Source organism: Scyliorhinus canicula, chromosome 2 (assembly GCF_902713615.1).
Source record: "Scyliorhinus canicula chromosome 2, sScyCan1.1, whole genome shotgun sequence".
Taxonomy (NCBI): domain Eukaryota; kingdom Metazoa; phylum Chordata; class Chondrichthyes; order Carcharhiniformes; family Scyliorhinidae; genus Scyliorhinus; species Scyliorhinus canicula.
In genome coordinates, this window is record NC_052147.1 from 19,706,603 (window position 1) to 19,730,145 (window position 23,543).

At 46.8% G+C, this 23,543-nt stretch overlaps 1 protein-coding gene across 6 annotated transcripts in view; it reads left to right on the forward strand.

Moving 5' to 3' along the window:
* The first annotated feature begins 768 nt into the window (after positions 1-768).
* The window catches only part of ccdc85ca (coiled-coil domain containing 85C, a), a 238,332-nt gene continuing 215,557 nt past the window's right edge, over positions 769-23,543 (forward strand). For 2 of the 6 annotated variants that reach the window (XM_038774611.1, XM_038774620.1), the window contains exon 1: positions 769-2,505. In XM_038774611.1, the coding sequence (XP_038630539.1) occupies positions 1,818-2,505 (688 nt within the window). In that variant the 5' untranslated portion in view covers positions 769-1,817. The remainder of the gene's footprint in view (positions 2,506-23,543) is intronic. The other 4 variants (XM_038774577.1, XM_038774586.1, XM_038774602.1 and 1 more) reach the window with 3 other exon arrangements.

Here is a 23,543-nt window from a genome sequence, read left to right on the forward strand (position 1 = left end):
GTACACACACCCATCAAATGTAACAATCCCAACACACAATTCAATCATCCCAGCTAACGGCTCAGACGCAATAAGGTGACCGGATCTCTGTCCTTATGAGGATTTAAAAAAAACCTCTGTAAAGTCTCACTGCAAAATCCACAGCAGGGTTTTCCTGAAGCAACAGGTGTACCTGACTCTGGTGGGGTCCGGTTTCAAATTGCTACATTCACATGTCTCCTTTCACGCGAATCTCTCTGTAACAGGCACGATCAGCAGGAGAGAGTGGAGGGACGAGTCTTGTAAATTACAACCTCCCGTCCCTCCTCCCCCTCCCATAGTTTCAGTTTCTACCTCCTCCCAAGGACAAATAATGATTACTGAACTCAGGAATTCGGCGCTCTTGTGACCTCGACTTTGGAATTTGTGTGAAACGTGGTAACCAGTAGATGCTGGCAAACAAGAGTGTTTTATTTTAAATCGCTGAAGATTTAATTGGAATTGTACAGGCCATTCGGTCCATAACCACTCCCCTTGCCCTTTCTGCCTGGCTCCCTGTCATTGCCTCCTTTCCTCCCCTCTGTCACAGGTATTTTGCCCAAGTTCGCCTTTTGAAAGTTACAACTAAAGTCTGCTTCAGTCACTCTGCCAGGCAGGGAGACAGAGAGAGAGGGGAGGGAGGGGGTCTTTATTCTTACATTAGCCGCACGATTGGCTGGAGTATGAGATCTGCTTACAGGTAACTGGGGTTGCGGAATGGTTAATAAAGCTGTGTGGATAAGTGATACAATTTGGTGTAAACTGCCACCCACACGTGATAAAGCGCAGCCTGTGTGTAGTGAGATAGAGGGAGAGCCGAGCCCAGTGTGTTGTAGTGAGACAGACAGAGAGCCTAGCCCTGTGTGTGTGTGTGTGTGACGGCGCCTCTGTACGAATTTCTCTACCTGCTTTCAATTCTGTTTGCTTTCGCTTTGATTGGACCGGCGGTCAGAGTCTGTGGAACAACTTGCACCATCATTGGGCGAGAACCTCAACCCCTCTCCTGGGGAGGAGAGAGAGAGAAAAAGAAAAAGAGAGTGTGAGAGAAAGAGCAGCCAAAGTTCTTTGTTACCAGTATCGATTTTTGAGGAACCAGTTGCACTTTTGCAATCGCCTGGATTCTGAAGGCGCCATCCTCCCGGAGCGGGAGCCGAGAGAGGGATATTCCGGGGAATGTGCGTTGTGCAAGTGCTCCGGTGCAGTTTGTGAGCGGGGAGACAGACACACCATCAGGATTTCGAGAGGTGGATGACATCCCCGTCCATGTTCCGCAGCATTTCCCATCTGCTGTCAACAGTGAATGCGCTGAAAGCCTCGGGATTTTGTTTTTAACCCCCCCCCCCCCCCCCCCCCCAATAGAAAATAATTGCGAACCACTCGACATCACCGAGAAGTGTGTGTGTGTGTGTTTAAGCCACCAACCACAGGCAGCCCGGAAATCTAAGACGACCGACTAAGAGAGACACCGAGGCTGCAATAGAGACGGATTTAAACCATTTTTATTTTTCGCCTTTTATTTACAACCCTCCCCTCCAAATCGGATCGCTTCAACACTGGGAGACGTGTTGTTTTGCAAACAGCGAGTGGCTGCCAAACTATCGAGGCGTGCGATTCACGATCCTAGTTCCACAGCACCGACCCGGGTCAACATGAGTTGGTCCTGTTGCAACATGAGGAGGTAAAAGGGGAAAACAAAAAAAAGGAGGGGGGATTTGTCAAGAATTTTTCCCTCCCTCAAATAAGGGACTGGAATAAGATTTTGTTGCAACCCCCCCAAAAAAAAAAATAATTGAAAGGACATGGCTAAGAATTCCCCAGATGGGTCCAGAGAGGATCTGAGTAAACTGACCGACGAGGAGTTGGTGAAATGGGGGAAGGTGGAGCTGGTGAGGAGGCTCCGGAGGAGCGAGGCTGAGCGGGTCAGCCTGATGCTGGAGCACGGCAACCTGATCAAGGACGTGAACCGGCGGCTGCAGCTCCACCTGCACGAGATCCGGGGGCTGAAGGACATCAACCAGCGGCTGCAGGACGACAACCACGAGCTGCGGGAGCTCTGCTGCTTCCTGGACGATGACCGGCAGAAGGGCCGCAAGCTGTGGCGCGAGTGGCAGCGCTTCGGCCGCAGCACCGCCGGCGCCGTGTGGCGGGAGGTGGGCGCCCACCAGCAGAAGCTGCGGGAGCTGGAGGCCCGGCAGGAGGCCCTGCTGCGGGAGAACCTGGAGCTCAAGGAGATCGCCCTCATGCTGGACGAGGAGCGCAACGACGCCGGCAGCCGCAGCTCCATCGACAGCCTGACCAACCTGCAGGGCGGCTCGGGGGCCAGGGACGTGGGCGACGGCAGCAGCACCTCCAGCGCGGGCAGCGCCGGCAGCCCTGACCACCACCACCAGCATCACAAAGCCGGGGACAAGGGGGCTCCCAGCAAGAGGTCCACCGACGACCTTTCGGGTCCCCCTCATCACAGGAGCATCCCCAATGGGCTGAACGGTGAGTACTTGGGGGGGTGTGTGTGTGAGGGGGGTGGGTGTTGGTGCTGCTGGAGGGTGTGACACACTCACCTTCTACACCTTGTCAAAGTAAATGGCAGAGAACTGCGACCAAAAGAACTTCAGTGGGGCTGAGCCATGGACTCGCCCGCAGGTAGCTATAAATTCAGCTGGGGAAACCGTCTATTTAGGAGTCCAAAGATGTGCCGGTTAGGTGGATTGCCCCTTTAGTGACCTAAGGTTAGGTGGGGTTACAGAGATGGGGTGGGGGAGTGGGCCGAGGTAGGGTGCTCTTTCAAAGGGTTGGTGCAGACTCAACGGACCGAATGGCCTCCTTCTGCTCTGTTGGGATTCTTTGACTCCGACAACATGCTGCGTGTGAAATAGAAGTTTACATAGTGAAGTTACCAGTTATGCTCCACCAGATCAGGGGGCTGGTTTTGCTCAGTTGGCTGGACAGCAGGTTGGTGATGTAGAACCCAACACTTGGGTTCAATTCCTGTACCAGCTGAGATTATTCATGAATCTTCCCCTTTGCCTGAGGTGGGGTGATCCTCAGGTTAAATCACCACCAGTCAGCTCTCCCCCCCTCAAAGGGGAAAGCAACCTATGGTCACCTGGGGACTTTATCAGATCAGTTCACGCTCAGATTTGATTAAGTCGTTCCCTTCATGCTGTGTGAATGAAAACATTGTAACAGTCGCAGGCAGAATACTCAAAGTATAACCACTGTATCCAGTCATTTGAATTGAGCAGCTAACCGTATCTCTGTTCTCCCTTTACAAGAAACGGATTTGATTTCTATTGAAATAGGCATTCCTTCTTAACTTTCCTTCGATCGCGTATGTGCTTATAAATAGACCAGTAAAGGGATATTAAATATTATTGTGGTATCCCCCCCCCCCCCCCCCCATAACCTCCTAAATCCACCTTTTATTTTCCACAATTTTTATACTTTATTAAGTATCAGCCTGCAAAATTACATTCCCGGTAATGGGCATGTCTCGAGATTCACATGCTGCTGTTAATTAACATGGAAAAACACCAACAGTCTCCCATTTTGTGTTTAGATGAATTTTGGGCCCAAGTTCAGTTATTTCCTGCCACTGTGCCTGGGCAGCACATTTAGGCAGCTGAACAACAAGTGTTGTCACTTCAGATTCTGGAAAGGCATCATAGACATTTCAGCATTTGGAATCAAACGGGAATCCAATTCACTTGTTTTATTTGATGGTTTTGCACTTCCTTTCCATGTCACAACAGCCAAATTGACCTTGTAAAATACAGGATTCCTAATCCATGGATTTACTTCTCTAACGCATGATAAATCATTCCATGTGCCCATGCTGGGTAACAAAGCACCCAGTGTAAGAATTTCTTTGCTTTTGTGACTTAAACTCTAAGTAATCAGGAGCCACTCTGTTTTAAAAAGGAGAAACATTGCTGGAAATAGTCAGCTGATTTGGGAGCATCTGTGGAGCGAGAAACTGAGAAAACATTTCAGGTCAATGACCTCTCGTCAAAATGATTCCTCCAGGAATTGAGGGATGTGAGGAGTGGATGGGGACATGGAGTTAAACTCGATGATGAGTCATGAGTATTAAATGATGGAGAAGGCTGGTATGTTCCATTCCCATCACTATTTCTTTGATTGAACAACTGGATTGTGATGTAATCCTGGAGTGTCATGCATAGCTTTACAGTTTCTTAATTAGGGTACACCTTTGGTATCGGAGTAGTTGCAAAATTGAGTGCATTGCATTTAAAATACACATAGTATCATTACCAGTTAATTAGTATGCTAGTTTGGTTCTTGTTTTGGAGATAGCTGGCTGCAGCATAATTACAAACTGCTGTGGTTCGCAGTAATGGGCCCTGGCCTGTTGGGCACCCTGATGCATGCAGTGTTATTACATCGCATTGCGGAGTGATCTACTTTAACAGTATCAGAATAGTTTGCCAGATCGACGCTTTTAAGGACAGAGGGAAATAAAAGAAAGACTTGCGTGACTAGAGTGGCCTCCACAACCGAGCGGTTTGCAACCAATGAAGAGCATTTGACGTGTCGTCACAAATATGGCATAGAAAATGGGGGGGGGGGGGGAACAGTTGCAATTTGGCAATGACCTGATAATTGGTGCGGGGGGCCCAGTGGTCAGCACTGCTGCCTCATGGCACCAAGGACCTGGGTTCGATCCTGGCCCCAGGTAGCTGTCCATGTGGAGTTTGCACATTCTCCCCATGTCTGCGTGGGCCTCACCCCCACAACCCAAAGATGAACAGGGTCGGTGGATTGCCCATACTAAAATTGCCCCTTAATTGAAAAATTAAAATAAAACAGATCTTTGACATACATCTGAGAAAGCATTCATCGTCTCTTGTGAAAGATGGCAACCCCAGGAGTGCAGCATTCCTTAGCACTGCGCTGGGAAGGGCAGCACGGTGGCGCAGTGGTAGCACTGCAGTCTCATGGCGCCGAGGTCCCAGGTTCGATCCCGGCTCTGGGTCACTGTCCGTATGGAGTTTGCACGTTCTCCCTGTGTTTGCGTGGGTTTTGTCCCCACAACCCAAAGATGTGCAAGGTAAGTGGCTTAAACTCACTAAATTGCCCCTTAATTGGAAAAAATGAATTGGGTACTCTAAATTTATATTTTAAAAAAAGCACTATGTGCTGGGATATCAGCCTTGATTTCTTTTTTTTAAAAATAATTTTTATTGAAATTTTTCGATACAAACATTTACCCCTACTACATTTTAAATTATAACACCACAAATCCCCCACGCCCTCCCCCGCGCGCACCCCCCCCACCCTTCCCCCCCCCCCCCCCCGCGCTACCCGTCTAGCAACCAAACCGTTTTTCCCTTTCTGCCGATGGCCTCGGGCAGTCATTGCCCGCGACCCCCCGCGGACGTGCTCCCTTCGTTGCTATCCCCCCCCCCCCCTTTCTCTCCCCGAGCCTTGATTTCTTTATCTCTTAAGTGGGATTTGAACCTGGAATCCCGTGACTCACTGGTGCTTCCAACTGAGCCAATACCTCTCACAGAAAGGAATTAGAAGTAAATTGTCAGCACCAGAAGTTGTTTTTTTTTGGAAAAAGGCTTCCTAGTACCTTAGTGAATTGATGCATTGCCTGGTGTCGTAGGAATTCATACAAACCAACATTTACCAGTTTTGATTCGAGATCCATGCTGGTCTCAGAAACAGGACAATAGTGAAAACTGCACATGACCGTTGCAGCCCTGCATGGCAGAAGGAAAAAATAGTGTCAGTTCTGCAGTCAAGTTTCCTATATTTTTGGTACTTTTAAACCTTTGTATAAAAACTGAATTGATTTGTGCTGTGCTTTATCAGTCTTTTCCTCCAACTGTTCAATGATAAAGCCACGGGAGAGCAAACCGTTGGCATTATTCTTCTGTTCATTGGACAACCATATGCTTTAACATAGTAAAATGACCCAGACATCCCCCACAGGATGTCTTTTTTATCACCCAGAATTGTACACCTGAGCCCCTGAAGGAGGTTTTGGCGCAGCTAAGCAAAAGCTTGGTTAAGGAGTTGGGTTTGAAGAAATGCCTTAAAGCAGGAGGGAGACATTTGGGGAAGGAATTCCATGTCTTAAACAGCCGGCATTAGTGAAGTGATTAAAATTGAAGAGGTCCGAATCGGAGGAGCACAGTACTCTTGGAAGGTTGCAGGGCTGGAAGGGTTTACAGAAATATGGAGGCATGAGACGAAAGCAAATTACTGCAGATGTTGGAATCTGGAACCAAAACTGAAAATGCTGGACGATCTCAGCCAGCCTGGCAGCATCTGTGGAGAGAGAAAGGAATTAATGTTTCGAGCCTGGATGAATCATCCAGACTCGAAGCGTTAGCATGTTCTCTCTCCACAGGAGTGGCCAGACCTGCTGAGATTGTCCAGCAATTTCTGTTTTGGTTGTGGAGACCCTTTGTTGAAGGGTCAGTCACGAGGGAACACAAATCCGTGGTGAGGGCAGGTGGTTTGGGGGGGTGGGGGTGGCATGTTTACCCAGAGGATGGTGACGGTCTGGAATGCACTGCCCAGGAGTGTGGTAGAGGCGGATTGCCTCACATTCTTTTACAAAGTACCTGGGGCGGCACGGTGGTGCAGTGGTTAGCGTTGCTGACTCACGGTGCCGAGGGTTCGATCCCAGACCCGGGTCACTGTCCGTGTGGAGTTTGCACATTCTCCCTGTGACTGTGTGGGTCTCACCCTAACAAAGATGTGCAGGTTAGGTGGATAGGCCACACTAAATTGCCCTTGGAAGATGACTGACCGCCTTTGAAAGAAAATTGTATAGATATGGTTCTGTGTACTGTCTATTTCACTTAATCTTATAAATATTGTGGGCCCGTTGTGGAAGAAGTGAGAGAAGAATCACAACCATCAGGGATTCCTACTCAGCAAGTCTGGAGGGTTAAATAAATATCATTAACATGTTCCACAATATTCCTCATGTCCTTGTTTTAATGCACAGCAAGAATGCATGAGCTCATTATTGATTAATTATAGTGTTTGGATTTTGTAAACATGGAATGGAACCTGTATTGCATCCAAACTTGGAGCAGGTTATTTATTTAAAACTCATTCCAATGTCGATTGATTCTATTTACATGACAGTTGAAAGCAAGGATAAAGCAACAAGATTATTCATTTTCTCATGATCTGATCACTGTTAGATATGCAGATAATGGTGTTTAGCTACACTTGCCATTTTATTCTTTGAACCGTTATCCAAGCCAAAAGGCTTCACTGTGATCTTATCAGTCTGTTTCCTTTAATCTATCCTGCTTATCCCGGGATTACATTTGGCATACTCCAGTACCAGTGTGTTTGGGGAAATAAAATGCATCTAGTTTTACAGCCATGATCCTCCAAAGAAAGGATGGGTCATTTCCAAGTTATGCTTGATGTCACCTCATTGATGCATTTACTTTGCTAACCTGCTGAGATATAGCCATTGTTCTTTCATTCTATGTACCCTGCATCTGCACAATGTTTTCTGGACTGCAGATTAACAAGGGGTATTGTGCTTGAGTTTACAGTGTTACATTGAACCCAGCAAAACTGCTGGCAGCAAACCAAAGCTTGGTGGGGGTGGCCTGTGGTGGATTAGCGTTGTTGACTAAACAGTCCAGAATCCACTAGTTGCTGTGATTTGCATCAACACAGCAGTTACATTTACTTACTGCATTAGTCCCATGCAAGTTGGCAGATAATATACAATTTGATGCCTGATATGACCTGGTGGTGGCAGCTGGATTTCCAGATGACCTCTGGGCAATTGTGCTGTTGGGTAGATGACCCTTCATGAAATAGAGAGGAGGAGGGAGGTGTACAGCTGGTAGAACCTGACAAGTAAGCTCTGGCACACCTAAGCTGTGCAGCGGACAAGAGTTGTGTACGCGGCTGCAGGCGAAGACTGGAAGAGGTTGCTGATTCATTGATGGGTTTTGCCCTGTAGAATTGGCCTTTACCAGCTCTCGGGGCCTGAGAGAAATGAAACCTTTCTGTATTTTGTTTTATTTGGTCACGGGATGTGAGTGTCGCAGGTAACGTTAACATTTATTGTCCATCCCCTAATTGTCCCTTTGAAGGTGGTGGCGTGTTGCTTTCTTGAACCGCTACAATCCCATTAGTGTGGGGGGGGGATCCAGCATTTTGGCCCAGTGACAGTCCGGAATATAGTTCCACGTTAGGATGGTATGGCTTGAAGGGTGCCTTGCATGTGGCCTGTTCCCTTTGATCTGCTGCCTGTGTCTTTCTAGATGGTGAAATCACAGGTTTGAAAGGTGCGGTCGTAGGAGCCTTGGTACCAGAAATACCCACATCCCACAAACAAACAAGAAATTATGTATCTGTGTATTTTATCACTTGCATGGGCTTTTAAGAAATTAAAGTTGATTTCAGTCAATCTTGTGCTTGGATCTGAGGGAGAAAGTCCTGGGACTGAGAAGTTAAGAGGGAACAAGTGTTAGAAATGGTACTGCATTCATTTCCTGTAGCTGGCATGTTTTACAAATGACATCATTTATTAACCGGAAGGAATAGTATTAAATGTGTCGAAAGAATGTGGTCAGTCAGGTTTGGAGCTGGAATTCTGGTGATAGGCAAGTGGACTATACTGCATCTGTTCACCTGTTTGAATCTGTCAGCACCTGGTGACCTCAATACACCTGTAGCGGGTATGCAAAGATGCACAGTCTATTTAACTCTTTTCACTGCTGCAGTGGCATTTCCTGGCTTATTTGCATATGTTAACAGTAAATTTGAGTCATCACAACAACTGAGACGAGTTAAAAGTTGTGTGGAGGGCGGCACGGTGGAACAGTGGTTAGCACTGATGCCTCATGGCACTGAGGTCCCAGGTTCGATCCCGGCCCCAGGTTACTGTCCACGTGGAGTTTGTACATTCTCCTGGTCTTTGTCTGGGTCTCACCCCCACAATCTAAAGATGTGCAGGGTAGGTGGATTGGCGGGGCATTCCTTGCCAAGGCCCTGAAATTAAGTGAAGTCTTGTTTAATAGTTGGGGTCGTTATCTGTGCTGCCAGTGCCGGGAAGCACCCGGCTAAACGCGCTCGATGATTTCTTTTAAATCGCACCCATAGTTTTTCTTCTCTTAATAATGGTTTTATGTTGTAATTTTACAAACTGGAAGAGAACATCATGCCAGCCAGCGTTGCACTTTATCCAGGCGTTGTTCTTTAATCTTCAGTGAAGCACTATGGAAACCGCAATTTAATGCTAGGGGTTTCTGAGATAGCCCATTATTATATTGTACTTTATTATATTGTACTTTACACTTCATTGGCAAGAGGTTGCACGTAGACACTTGGCTTGAAGAAGGAGTGGATTAGTAAGCTATTTGATTTTAATTGTATACCCATAACCATATAAAACATATACTATTGTGGCATGGAACATGATAGCTGGTATGGTCAGGAAAAGAGCCACATTTAATTACTAGTTGTGAACTTGTCTTTCCAATTTTAATTGTGAGAATGATGACATTGAAAAGTAAGATTTTAGGGTCCTTTTTCTCTCTCACATGATTGACAAAATTGATATTTAACTATTAATCGCAAAGTGCTGGCATGAGAAGAGCATAACACGTGGTGTTATCGACCACCAGAGTGGAAATTGGCACACTTTAAACAAACTCCAATGGAAGTGTGCCACATTAATCTATAGTTATAGGTGTCATTGGGGAAGGTGCAGGGTGCACACTACAGCAGAGTGGAAGTTGACATGTAATTGAAATTTAAAGGGCTGGAGACAATTGAGGGGGAGCACTTGCAGAGCAGGCGTGAGTGTCCTTCTGCCTCTCCTATGTTCCTACCATTATAGGGAGTCTCTTTAGCAGCCTTTGCCAGAGCTGAAGGAGCAGAAAGCACCAAGAAGAGGCCAGCAAAATTAAAGGGGTAAAGAAATCCAAGGTACAGGCATGAATCTTCAGGACGGTGCTTAGAGATGGGGATTGTACGCAGGACCCTCAACCCATCATCTCCATCGGTCAGCAAAACGTAGAAGCAATTCAAGGTTACAGCAGCATCAATATCGCTGTGTGTGCCAGCCCTATGATTTATTGCAGCATTTGTCCATTTTGTAGATGGCACAGCGTTGCATCTGCTTCCTATTGATCCAGAATGGCAAAGTCGTTTCCCGTGGTCACTATCAGGTAGGCTTGTCAGGTCCTGCATAAACAATGGCATCTTGACTGCCTGGTCAGTCAGGCAATGCCAGGTTTTGATTGCGTGGTCAGTCAGATGATGCCAGGTTTTGATCACCCTGGCTCTGTCTTCTGCATGTTTAGTCACTGAAGGCATGATGCAAAGTGACTGGAGTCCCATTGAAGAAAACTTGAACAGTTATAGTTCTTCAAGCTGCTGTATTGTTTTGGTGGTCTTACTGGATGTCTGTCTCTGCCTCCAAGGCTAGAGTAAGTAAACGTCCTTGGTCACACTTGACCCACCCATGTAATCTCCTGGACTGGTTTTATTCCCGTGAAGAGATGGAGGGGGCTGGGGGAGGACAAGTATTTCACCCTGATGTTTCCAGTCTGCTCCAGGAGTAGCGGGCTGTTCTATATAGCCAAGGACCTTCAAAAGTCTCCCCCTCCTGAATCTTGGGAGTTAAATACTGTTGGTTAAGCAGTGTCAAACTGGAAGGAGAGATTGCTGCCTCTTCTAATCCCTGCAGGCCCCATCATCCTCTGCCCTCCCGTGTCAGGCTAGTCCTAAAAACAAACAGCGGAAATTCTAATTATACGGAGCAAAGGCTGATGGGTCTCTACCTCCTATTCTAAGGATTGGTTTAGGCTTAACTTCAAGGTGTGTGATTATGAAATTCAATCTAGATGTAACACACCTTGTTGATGAAAGCTGAATACAGCCATATGCTGTTGATCAGTAGCCACTGATATACCGTACAAGCCTGTACTAGAATTTCTGTTGCCTGGAGGAGAAACCTAATAATTGAAGTTGCGGATACGTCTATATTCCCATGTGCAGAGCGGCTGTTGATTGTGACCTGATTTGCTTTAAAGGGCGTAGTGTGAATGCGCAGAGTGGATTTAATTGCTGGGCTTTTTCTAGAATATAGCACTGCAATTGCAATTAATAGGGCATGTGTGCTGCAGGATTGATCACATCCAGTCAACATTAGCGGGTCGGGCAGCACGGTGGCTCAGTAGGTTAGCACTGCAGTCTCACGGCGCTGAGGTCCCAGGTTCGATCCCGGCTCTGGGTCACTGTCCGTGTGGAGTTTGCACATTCTCCCCGTGTTTGCGTGGGTTTCGCCCCCACAACCCAAAGATGTGCAGGCTAGGTGGATTGAACACGCTAAATTGCCCCTTAATTAGAAAAAAAAAAAAATACTCTAAAAACATTAGCGGGTCAAATCAACATTTCTGAAATGCAGTCTCTGGGTAAAATTGCTCCAAGGCGGAAATGAGGGACACGGAGTTGGGTTCTGGTCACTGTTACAAACACCGTGAGTGGTTCCAATCCCTGTGACGTCAGCCAAAGGAGGAGGGTTTTTAGACCCCACACAGCAAGAAAATGACGTGTCATTTTAGCCCAGGAAAAAAAAAAAGAGCTGAGATTGTTGGCTAAAGACTCAAGAAATGGATACCGTGTCTAAGAAGAAGAGAGTAGGGCGGGTGACCCAAAACAAACTTGGTCGACCAGGTACGTTTTGAGGGGAGAAGCAGTGGAGAGTGGCCACCAGTGGTGTGGAAAAGGCAGGGAAGTAGAAAGAAGTGGCTGCAGGGGAAAGCCAGTCAAAACCAGTTGGGATTTTTTTTTTTGCAGGATGTCCACAGAGCTTTCAGCACTCTTGGCAAGGAAATCTGCCACCAGCCACCAACGTTGGGCTGGAGAATGGAGGGGTTGGTGGGTTGTTAGACATAAGGCAGGACGGGATTGTGGAGATGCAATGAAAGGATTTAAACACATGGATCAACGTTTTCAATTAGGGAGGCTGGAGAAACCAACATAGATCAGCAAAGGCAGGAGTGATGGACAAAGGCTTGATGGCAGAAGGATATTGGCTGCAGAGTTCTGGTAAGTTAACTTTTGTGGTATGGAATATTGAAAGAAAGAACTTGCATTTATAACGCACCTTTCACAACTTTACGAGGTTGCAAAGCACTTCACAGCCAATGAGCTGCTTTTAAGTGTGTGGTAGGAGAGGGGCAGCTAATCTGCACACAGCCAGGTCTCTCAAACCGTAATATGATGACCTGTTTCAGTGATTTTGGTCAGGGGTTTAATATTGGTGAGGATACTGGGGAGGTCACCCGAGCTCTTAGAAATATTGTTGTGGGATTATTTAGATCTGGGAGACAGGGCAGACGGAGCCTCAGTTTAACACCCTAGCAGAAACATGGCACCTCTGACAGTGCTGCACTCCCTCAGTATAGCAGTGGCATGTCAGCCTGGATTTTAAACCTACGTCCTAGGCGAGTGCTAACCACCGAAACATGGCTGAAATTGGAGTAAGATGGTCTGAATGTGACTGAGGTTAGGATTGGGGTAACAATTACAATGCCAGAAAGGGTAATTTACAATGCCTCCAATGGATAATGTTTATATAAGAGGCACAGTGAAGTTACAATGCTTTCTCTTGCAGAATTTAGTAAGGAGTGATGGGCTCACGCTGTCCTTATCCAGCACTCATTACAGCCCCAGGCCTTTGAAAAGGTTTTCCTGCACACATGAGGTGTCCCTTTGTTTTGCACACTGCTTCACACTTCCAACATGTTGTTCATGATGATTTCCGATTTTGGTGACTTGCTGGATTGGATTTGGATTTGATGTATTGTCACGTGTACTGAGGTATAGTGAAAAGTATTGTTCTGCGTACAGTCCTGACAGATTATTCCACACATGAAAATGTAAATACATAGACACTGGCATTGGGTGAAACATAAATGTGGTACTGCTCGAGAAGATGTATTCAGTCCATAAGAGGATCATTCAGGAGTCTGGTAACAGTGGGGAAGAAGTGTTTTTTGAACCAGTTAGTGAGTGTTCTCAAACTTTTGTATCTCTTTCCCAATGGAAGAGGTTGGAAGAGAGAATAATCCAGGTGGGAGGGGTTTCTGATTGTGCTGTCTGCTTTCCCAAGGCAGCAGGTGGTGTAGACAGAGTCAATAGATGGGAGGCAGGTTTTCATGATGGACTAGGCTGTAGGGCAACAGTGGGCTAGCACTGCGGCCTCACGGTGCCAAGGTCCCAGGTTCAATCTCGGCTCTGGGTCACTGTCCGTGTGGAGTTTGCACATTCTCCCTGTGTTTGCGTGGGTTTCGCCCCCACAACCCAAACAAGATGTTCAAGCTAGGTGAATGGGCCATGCTAAATTGCCCCTTAATTGGAAAAAAATGAATTGGGTATTCTAAATTTATTTAAATAATAATGATGGACTAGGCTGTGTTCACGACTCTCTGTAGTTTCTTACGGTCTTGGGTTGAGCAGTTGCTATACCAGGCTGTGATGCAGCCAGGTAGGATGCTTTCTGGTAGAAAGCATCCTATTTTCATCTGTAAGAATTGGTAAGAATCAATGGGAACATGCCGAATTTCCTTGGTTTCCTGAGAAAGTACAAGCGCCGTTGGGCTTTTTCCTGGTCGTAATATCGACGTGGGTGGACCAGGACAGATTGTTGGTGATGTGCACACCTAGGAATTTGAAGCTGTCCACCATCTCCACCTCGCCACCATTGAGGCAGACAGGGGTGTGTACGATACTTTGTTTCCTGAAGTCAATGACCAGCTCCTTGGTTTTGCTGATGTTGAGGGAGAGATTGTTGTTGTTACACTACGCCACTAGGTTCTCTGTCTCCCTCGGGTAACCGGACTCATTGTTGTTCAAGATCCAACCCACTACGGTGGTGTCATCAGCAAACGTGTAGAGAGTTGGAGCTAAATTTTGCCACGCAGTCGTGTGTGTTTGTGTGTGAAGTAAAGTAGGGGGCTAAGTATGCAGCCTTGCGGGTTCCCGGAATTGAGGACAGTTGTGGAGATGGTGATGTTATTTATCCTTACTAATTGTGGTCTATGGCAGGCATTGTCAAATTCAAGGGCGTAACCCGTGGGTGGGTGGCGGGAGGGTCACGGAGCCATCCATGGAGCGCTCCCGATCACGCAAATCCTTCCACACAGCTGCCGGCCAGGAACAGATTGAAAAAAATTGGGCCGCACTACGCATGCGTGCCCGATCATCAGTGCACATGCGTGCATTTAAAAAAAAAAAAAATATGGTTGCAGCCTTTTTTTTCAAGTTCGGGGGGGCCAAAGGGACCATTGGGGCAAAAGGGACCCAAAACCATTGCCTCCATTTTTGTTAGCAGCAAACAAGGTAAGAGAAAATGGTGGGTCGCGCAGGTCGGCCGGCGTGGGTCATGAAGGTCGGCCGGCATGGGTCCCGAAGGTTGGCCAGTTGGTAAAAATGGATCCCCGGAATAAAAGTTTGAATAACTCTGGTCTATGGGTTAGGAAGTCGAGGATCCTGTTGCAGAGGGAGGAGCCAAGTCCCAGGTTTTGGAGTTTTAACCTTGGCTGGGATTATGGTGTTGAAGGCAGAGCTGTGAAGCATTTCATAATGATAGATGTCAAGGCCACCGGATGGTAGTTGTTGAGGCACGTTTCCTGGTTGATGGAATGAATTGCTCTTCAGTGTGAGATAATGATGTTTTGCTCTCTTTATCTGCCTGTCTCGCTCTCTCGCACTCTCTCTATTTGTCTGTCTCTCTCTCGCTCTCTCTGCTGGCTAAACACTAATGGAATTTATACCCAATAGCCATTATGTTTGTACTCCTGCATTTTGACTTCTGGAAAACAATGGACTTTAATTGAGGGAGGAGACAGGGGTAGAAGGGTCCGGTGCTTTGTGTCAGTGGGAATACACAATTTCTAATTGAGAAATATAGTGCAAGGGAAGGATGATGTTCAGTTCCTGCTGTGGAAAAATTGTTCAAAGTTAAAACTAGTTCCAGAAATGAGGATACCTTTATCATTGTCAGGCTGCCTCTCCCTTTTATGCCTCTGAAATCTCATTCATTGGGGTCATGAATGCGTCTCCTTTTGTTTGCCCTGCGTCCTTTCAAAGGAACGCAACAAAGGACATTGAAAAGAGCGTGACAGTTGTTTTGAGGTCTGCGGAGCAGGAAGGGTCAGTGAGGGGAAAGGGTCTGCTTGTCAAATCGCCCCTTTGTCTTGGTAATTGGATTCCAGTTGTCTGGGGGCCCCGGAGCCTGGTGGATGAATGATTTTGAAGCAGAGAATCTGTGGGTAGGCCCAGAGAGAGCCGAATGCGATTGATTGCAGCAAACCTGTTGTGTGTTATCTGCCGTAGTAAACACTATCTTTATTGTCATTGGCTGTTGCGTAGCAGCTACAACGTAGTGATTTACAAAATTCTCCAACCAGAGATGTCCAAGTAGTTAAAGTCCACCAAAGGCGACCGACTGAGCAGTGATTGAACATAACACTAGAGACTTGTGTCGGGATATAAAGGGTCACTTGGCATTATCTGTTCTTATTGTAGAACTGAGTTTAAATGTAACCTATTTTAGCACTACTATTGAAATTCTTTGAATCTATACAATCCCTGTAGTGCAGAAGGAGGCCATTCGGCCCACCGACCATACAAAAGAGCACTCGACTGGGTCCGCTCCCTGGCCCTATCCCCCCAATCCAACCTGCATGTCCCTGAACATTAAGGAAGCAGTTTTAGCATGGCAAATGCATGTAACCTGCACATGCTTGGATTGCGGCAGGAAACCAAAGCATAGAATGCATACATAGGCCTCTGCCCCATCTCCGTAACCCCAGCTAACTAAGGGGCAATTTAGCATGGCCAATCCACCTAACCCACACATCTCTGGACTGTGGGAGGAAACCCACGCAGGCACGGTGGGGGGGAAAAGTGTAAACTCCACATAAACAGCCACCCAAAGCTGGAATTGAACCCGGGTTCCCTAGTGCTGTGAGGCAGCAGTGCTAACCACTGTGCCACCCACCTTTGCAAGGAGATCATATTTCTTTCTCCTTTTTTGTTTTTTATTCGTTCGTGCGATGTGGACGTCGCTGGCTGGGCCAACATTTATTGTCCATCCCTGAGGGCATTTAAGAATCACATGTTGGCCAGACCAGTTAAGGGTGACAGATTTCCTTCCCTAAAGGACATTAGTGAATCAGATGGGCTTTTATGACAATCGACAATGGTTTCATGGTCATCTTTCGACTTTTAATTCCAGTTTTAAAAAAAAAAACTGAATTCAAATTTCACCATCTGCCTTGGCGGGATTCAAACCTGGGTCCTCGGAGAAAGACTCTGGAATACTAGTCCTGTGACAATACCACTACGCCACTGCCTTCCCTTCCACCTCCCTCACACACACTTTTTTTTTCCTTGAGGCATTGCCTGAAACTGTGATGCAGTTCATGAGCAACAGCAAATCAAGTGACCCCAGACAATGTTGGCAGCTTGTTTGACTTGTGAATGTCTTTCAGCCTGACCACTTTCCAATTTCGCCTCCCCCAAAATTCTATATTGAACATCCTCCCATTTACCACTTTGGTGAAAAAGGCCTGTTGGTATCAGCAATTTGAAATGTCGTGCAGATTAAATGGAACATTGATACAATCCTCTGTGACGCTCTAGTGCTCACATTCATGACTCACACGAATATAAACACAAAAGCTTGGACACCCCCAGTGCAAACTGTCTATTAGCATCTGCATCTTAAAACAGTTACTGCATAGCTTGCCAATACTCATTACGGGAAGCTGTTCATCAGCCCACACAATGTAAAAATGACACATTGCCTTTTGCGCACACCCTCCCCGACAATCATCGGAGCACCGTTCAAACCTGAATATGGATCTGTGTTAATGAAACAACTCGAGCTTTGAATGCTTGCCTGCTATTTTCCTAATAGGTCAGTTGGTTGGTCTGCAAGGTGACAATGAGTGATATCTACCATTAATTGCTGCCCTGTTTGGAGGAGTTGGGCAGTATCCATTGTTAATACTGGCTCTTTGATACTGCTTCGAATGGCCAGTCTCTCAGAAACAGCAATGAAAGATTGGGCCTCTGTAGTAGGTTTGAGAGGAGGTTTAGATCAACGCACATATCCAGATGGCAAAAAGATGAAGGTTGTCTTGATGGATATTATAGCCTGGGTAATGGATTTAACCAGCACTGATATTTTTGTTTGTCTCTTGTCTCTTGAAAGCACAAGACCTGGACAAGAAAACTATAATTAACAATTTACCTAATCCCCGGATTAGGGATGGGAAAATTGGCAGAGGCTTCAAGAGTTTCTTGGGGGCTATTGAATGATTGCTATCGGCTTCAGATGTACAGGTATTGGTGGGATTTAGATTTACCTCCAGTAGCCTCCACCCCCTGCGGTTGAACCACCCGCTGTTACTCATTGTTGAGGTTCACACATGAAAACAGCCACTCCGACAAGTGCTGATTACTAAACCAGCAAAGAAGAGGCAGTTTTGGGCAGTGGTAGAATTGACAAGTCGGAAATGGGGTGTGTTGTAGTGAAGAGAGGGGAAATGATGTTCTGTAACAGCACAGGAAAGACTGCTGAGCATCAATATCATGGCAGATGTTAATATGTATCATTCAGTTTGCTGAGCAGGACAGATGCAAATGGTGAAACGTTCCCATTCGGATCTGCATAATCCATTAGAGTGCTAGGCAAGGGTCAGGGAATCTGTACAATGGGAGGCGGAACGGGAAGTGATCAGGCACATTGTAATTCTATGCTTGGATTAGGCACACATTGATTGAGTCGGTGGGGCAGAATTTCTAGACCCACACTCTGCTGTCTCATGTTAAAAGTGCTTCCACCTCAGCAGGTGCTCGGATGCTTCAAGAGTTGTCAGGCTTGCAGACTGACTGGGTCGCAGAAGACTTAATGCGGCCCTGCAATGGCTAAACGAGTCGTCGAGTTTCAGCTAGTTTGATAGTAAACCTGGCCTCATAAAGCTTATTAGACTCTCCACAAAAGACTCACTGGGAGCCTTTAATACAACTCAAAAGTGCAGGTAACAAAGACTGATGAATTTTCTTAGTGAGCAAGCTTTGTAAGGAATGTACAATTATAAAGCGTATAGTGGGGGGTGCACTTCAGAGAGTATGCTAATGCAAAAGATTTTTCAGCAGAACTTGAACATTCTAATGTGTGTGATACATCTCACATTCTCTTTTCTCTCTCTCTCTCTCTCGTTCCCTACCCCCGCCGTTTCAGGTCACTTGAGATTACATTCTCTGAGTTGATGAGCAGCTTCCCATAATGAGTATTGGCAAGCTATACGGTGACTGTTTTGAGATGCAGATGCACAGCCTACACTAGGGGTGACTTAAGTTTATTTTTGTCTTTGTGGATTATGAATGTGAGCACCAGAGTGTCACGCAGAAGCTTATATCTATGTTACATTTAATCTACAAGTTGCTGACACTAACAGCAAAGTTCAAAGGAAAAAGGTTCTTTCCAAACTCGACAGTCCCACAAAATTCAAAAAGGGAGCAATCCAGGTTACAGACCTGGTCAATGAAACAGATTTGTGTCTGTGTGTCAGCTGTGGCTCAGTTGGCAGCCCTACTGTCTCTGAGTCAGATAGATGGGGCCACTCCCAAGACATGCACATAAAACTCTAGGCTGACACTCCAGTGCAGGATTGAGGGGGTGCTGCACTGTCTGAGGTGTCACCTTTCAGGTGAAATGTTCTTTTTTTTAACAGCACCCAATTCATTTTTAAAAATAATTTTACCGTGGCCAATCCACCTACCCTGCTCATCATTGGGTTGTGGGGGTGAGACCCATGCAGTCACGGGGAGAATGTGCAAGCTCCACATGACACTGTCCGGGGCCAGGATCCAACCCGGGTCATAGAATCATAGAATTTACAGTGCAGAAGGAGGCCATTCGGCCCATCGAGTCTGCACCGGCTCTTGGAAAGAGCACCCTACCCAAGGTCAACACCTCCACCCTATCCCCATAACCCAGTAACCCCACCCAACACTAAGAGCAATTTTGGACACTAAGGGCAATTTATCATGGCCAATCCACCTAACCTGCACATCTTTGGACTGTGGGAGGAAACCGGAGCACCCGGAGGAAACCCACGCACACACGGGGAGGAAGTGCAGACTCCGCACAGACAGTGACCCAAGCGGAATCGAACCTGGGACCCTGGAGCTGTGAAGCGGTTGTGCGATCCACAATGCTACCGTGCTGCCAGTAACTCTGCCAGTTGGGTCCTCGGCAGCCTGAGGCAGTAGAGTTAACCACTGCGTCACCGTGCCGCCCTTTCAGACGAAATGTTAAACCAAGGCCCTGCCTGCTCTTTTTAGTGAATGTGAGAAGTCCCATGCCACTATTTTGAAGGAGGGTGGGAGTTATCCACCACATCCTGGCCAAAGTTGATCAAAAAATATAGACAATCTGTTCATTATCATGTTGCTGCTTGTAGGAGGTCGCTGTCATGTTTTGTCCATTACCACGGCGTCTAGAATCAAAAGCACTTAATTTGGTTGTAAGGTCCTGTGGTTGTGAAAGGCGCTATTTAAATACGTGTTTTCTCTTTTTGTGGTTAAACTGAATTTCGAGGTTCAGGGGCCATTTATTGTCAATGACCCACAGCCCTGGCCTGCGTACTGCAGATAAATGAGATACAAATGTGAAATTGTTTGTTTCATGAGCTACCCAACAACGACCATTTTAAGCTCTGCATTTGCGTTATAACTTACTCATGGAAATGATAAACTAGCTACTCGTTCTCAACTGCAATCCTTTTTAGTTGCCTTTTTAGTTTACTCAAACAACAACTTCTTCAACACCTTTAAAAAGAAAAAATTTAGAGTACCCAATAATTTTTTCCAAATAAGGGGCAATTTAGTGTGGCCAATCCACCTACCCTGCACATCTTTAGGGTCTGGGGGTGAAACCCACAGACACAGGGAGAATGTGCAAACTCCGCACGGACAGTGACCCAGGGCCAGGATTCGAATCCCATCCCACCCCCCCCACACACACACACACACAGACACACACACACAACCCAAAAAGATGTGCAGGGTAGGTGGATTGGCCACACTAAATTGCCCCTTAATTTGGAAAAAAGAATTGGGTACTCTAAATTTAAAGGGATAAAAACGGATATGATATGAGCCACATGAGGAGATATTAGATCAGGTGGACCAAGGCTTGGTCAAAGAGAGAGGGTTTAAGACGTGCCTCAAAGGAGGGGAGAGAGAGGTGTAGAGCCAGAATTCCAGAGCTTGGGTCGAGGCAACTGAAGGTATGGCCACCAATGGTGTGCACGGTGGATCCCCTCCATGCACAGCGCGTTCACCATTGGCCGGTGGCAGGATCTCCTCCATCCACGCCGTATTCGCCATTGGCTGGTGTCCGGGGCTTCCCTTTGTTCACACCCTCAGACGCTGGGGAGCCTGTGTCAGGGTGGGGAGAGGGGGGGGGGGGGGGGGGGGGTGTCAATGCATGGGGCTGGGGGTGCTGAAGATCCCGCTGGCAGGAACGGCTGGAAAATCCCATCCAGGGGTGGGGTGGAGTAAATATTCGTAGAACTTCACAGGGGACCTGGTGTCTTTTCGGTGTTAAAGTGGATCTGGTGTCGGCAGAATTTTAGAATATATTTCCACATGGAGTAGCAGACTCTGACCAAATTGAAAGCAGGACTGATTTAAAATAAACATTTCTCTTCCTGCCTTCCCCACCTAAATTTAAAGTCGGGCCTCCTGCTTGTTTCAGAATATGTGACTGGAATGTCATGTCTTTCCCTGGATCCATTCAGCATCTTTAATATTTGCCTGAAGGCAACATAACATTGCTCCGCATCTAAAGTATTTGGTGTAGGATTTGAAACTAGCCCTGCACTATAAGGATAACAACAGAAAATACTGGAAGTACTCAGTACTATCGGGACTGTTTAGCTATCATAACTCGCATGTCAGCAACATTGACAAGTTTGGGTTCCCCAGTGTACATGGTTGTATCGAGCTCCTACTATCCGAGCAGTAAAAACTAGCTAGATTGATGTATGGGTGATGCTGATGTATTTCACTGCATCATGCAAAATGAATAGAGCTTGAGAATTGCATCTCAACATCTTTTTTTAAAAAAAGGAACGGCCTTTATGTATTAAATTGCATATTATATGACATGTATTAAATTGCACTCTATATATTAATCATAAACTGTTCTTGTAAACATAGCAACAATGTTAAGGGTTTTATCTGCAGGTGATGAAGTGTACTGGGCTCCTGGAACAGTTCTCTATTCAGTGCATTACTGGTGTTAATTGGGCCTGGGAGAGGGACTGAAGAGAAATACAGGTAGCCAAATTGCGAGACATAATAGATAATATCAAATGTTTGCTTCAGGAAAGCTGCCTTTAGAATCTGCAGACTCTTGATTGCAAATGCTCTGGACTAGCTACCTACAGTTGCTTGACTGAACCTGGCAACAGCACATCCGCATCCCCAGAGCTTTAACCTAACAGTTGTGCCATACAGTGACATTTCTACCGTTTTACGATGCTGTAAGGGTGTTAGGCTCCGTGGTATTATTCTCTGTGAGTCAGAAGCTTGTGGGTCCAATTCCCGTTCCAGAGTCTTAAGTGCAAAATCCTCGCTGATATGCAAGTGCAGCACAGTAAGAGGTACGGTCTCTCAGCAGAGACATCGAACACAGATCCTGCCTGTCCCTCAAGTGGGCATAACCGATTCCATCACACCAAATTGAAGATGAGGAGAGGAGTTTCCCCTTGCAGGCTGTAAAATTCTACCCTGTCTGCCATGGGCCACATTGCTTTAATGTTCATTCACCAGTAACTTCATTGTAGTGTTTTCTTTTTTTTTTTTTTTTTTTTTTATTAAATTTTGAGTAGCCAATTATTTTTTTCCAATTAAGTGGCAATTTAGCGTGGCCAATCCACCTAACCTGCACATCTTTGGGTTGTGGGGGTGAAACCCACGCAGACATGGGGAGAATGTGCAAACTCCACACGGACAGTGACCCAGGGCCGGGAATTCATTGTAGTGTTAATGTAAGCCTACTTGTGACAATGGTTATGCATCTTCAAGTTTACTAGGCCAACCAAGTGGAAAGTTATGCAGCAGAATGGACATGAGGTGGTGGCCTTTCCGTTCTCTGGGATTGGGGAATAGTGAGGGACATTTTTCTACCTTAAAGACTCTATGGCCGTGATTTAATGGCCACATTGTGCTTGAGCGAGCGGAGGCTGGTGATCGATGCAGAGATCCGATTCAATGAGGCCGTCACTGAGCGGTGCATTGGACTCCTCAAAATGCGGTTCCAATGCCTCAACCACTGGTGGTGCCCTTTTAGTAGGTATGTACCCCCCCCCCCCCCCCCCCCCCCCCCCCCCAAAACACACTCACACTCCCAGAGAGGTTGATGGGACTGTTGAGGCGCGGGGAGGGGAGGGGGGGTGAAACCCGCTGGGGTCCTCAATCAATGCCACAGTCTGACTTCCGCCTGTCTGCTGAGCGCTCGCTCACATCCATCACCTGCACATGGTGTACCTGGTAGGAGGGGAGACGGGGAAACATCCAGCACTTGCATGTCTGGGGGGCTGGGGCAAGAGATTGGTGGTCAGCCTGCATTGCAGCAGAAAGTGTCAGTGGTGTCATATTTCTCGATGCAACACTTTATTTAAAAAAAAACCCAAAACAAATTATCCATTCATGGGCGTTGCAGGCTGTGCCAGCATTTATTGTCCATCCCTAATTGCCCTTGAGGGGACAGTTAAGAATCAACCACATTGCTGTGGATCTGGAGTCACATGTAGCCCAGACCACGTAAGGACGATAAATTTCCTTCCCTAAAGGATATTGGTGAACAGGATGGGCTTTTATGACAATCGATCAAGGTTTCATGGTCATCATTAGACTTTGAATTCCAGATTTTTATTTAATTTAAATTTCACCATCTGCAGTGGCGGGATTTGAACTCTGGGTCTCTGGTTTAACTAGTCCAGTGACAATACCACTATGCCACCGCTGTACATATGTGTTGCCAACTGCCCCTGGCTCCCACCTTCCCTCTTGTCGGGGAACAATGACGCACCATTGTCGGGGGGTGGGGGGTAGGTCTCGGGAGTTGGTGGCCACCATCGCCAATCCGTAGGGTGGCTCCAGATTGGCATCCAGTGTCCCCACCTCCTGGTCGGTGTCCATAGGATCCTGGGATTCGCCTCGGGATGGGGGGGCATCTATAGTCACCCTGGCTGCCCCTGTGTCATCTGGCTCTGCCAGTCCTGGTGCTCCCCAATGTCTGCTGCATGGTTTTGCACTCATGGCGATAATCCTTAGTGACTGGGATATGCTCTAGTACACTGGCAATGCCCACCTGAGGCTGGGACATGCTCTGCAGTGTCTCAGCAAGGGCCACCTGGGACTGAGTCACGTCCCCCAGCAACTGGGACACACTGTTGAGGTGATCAGCCAGA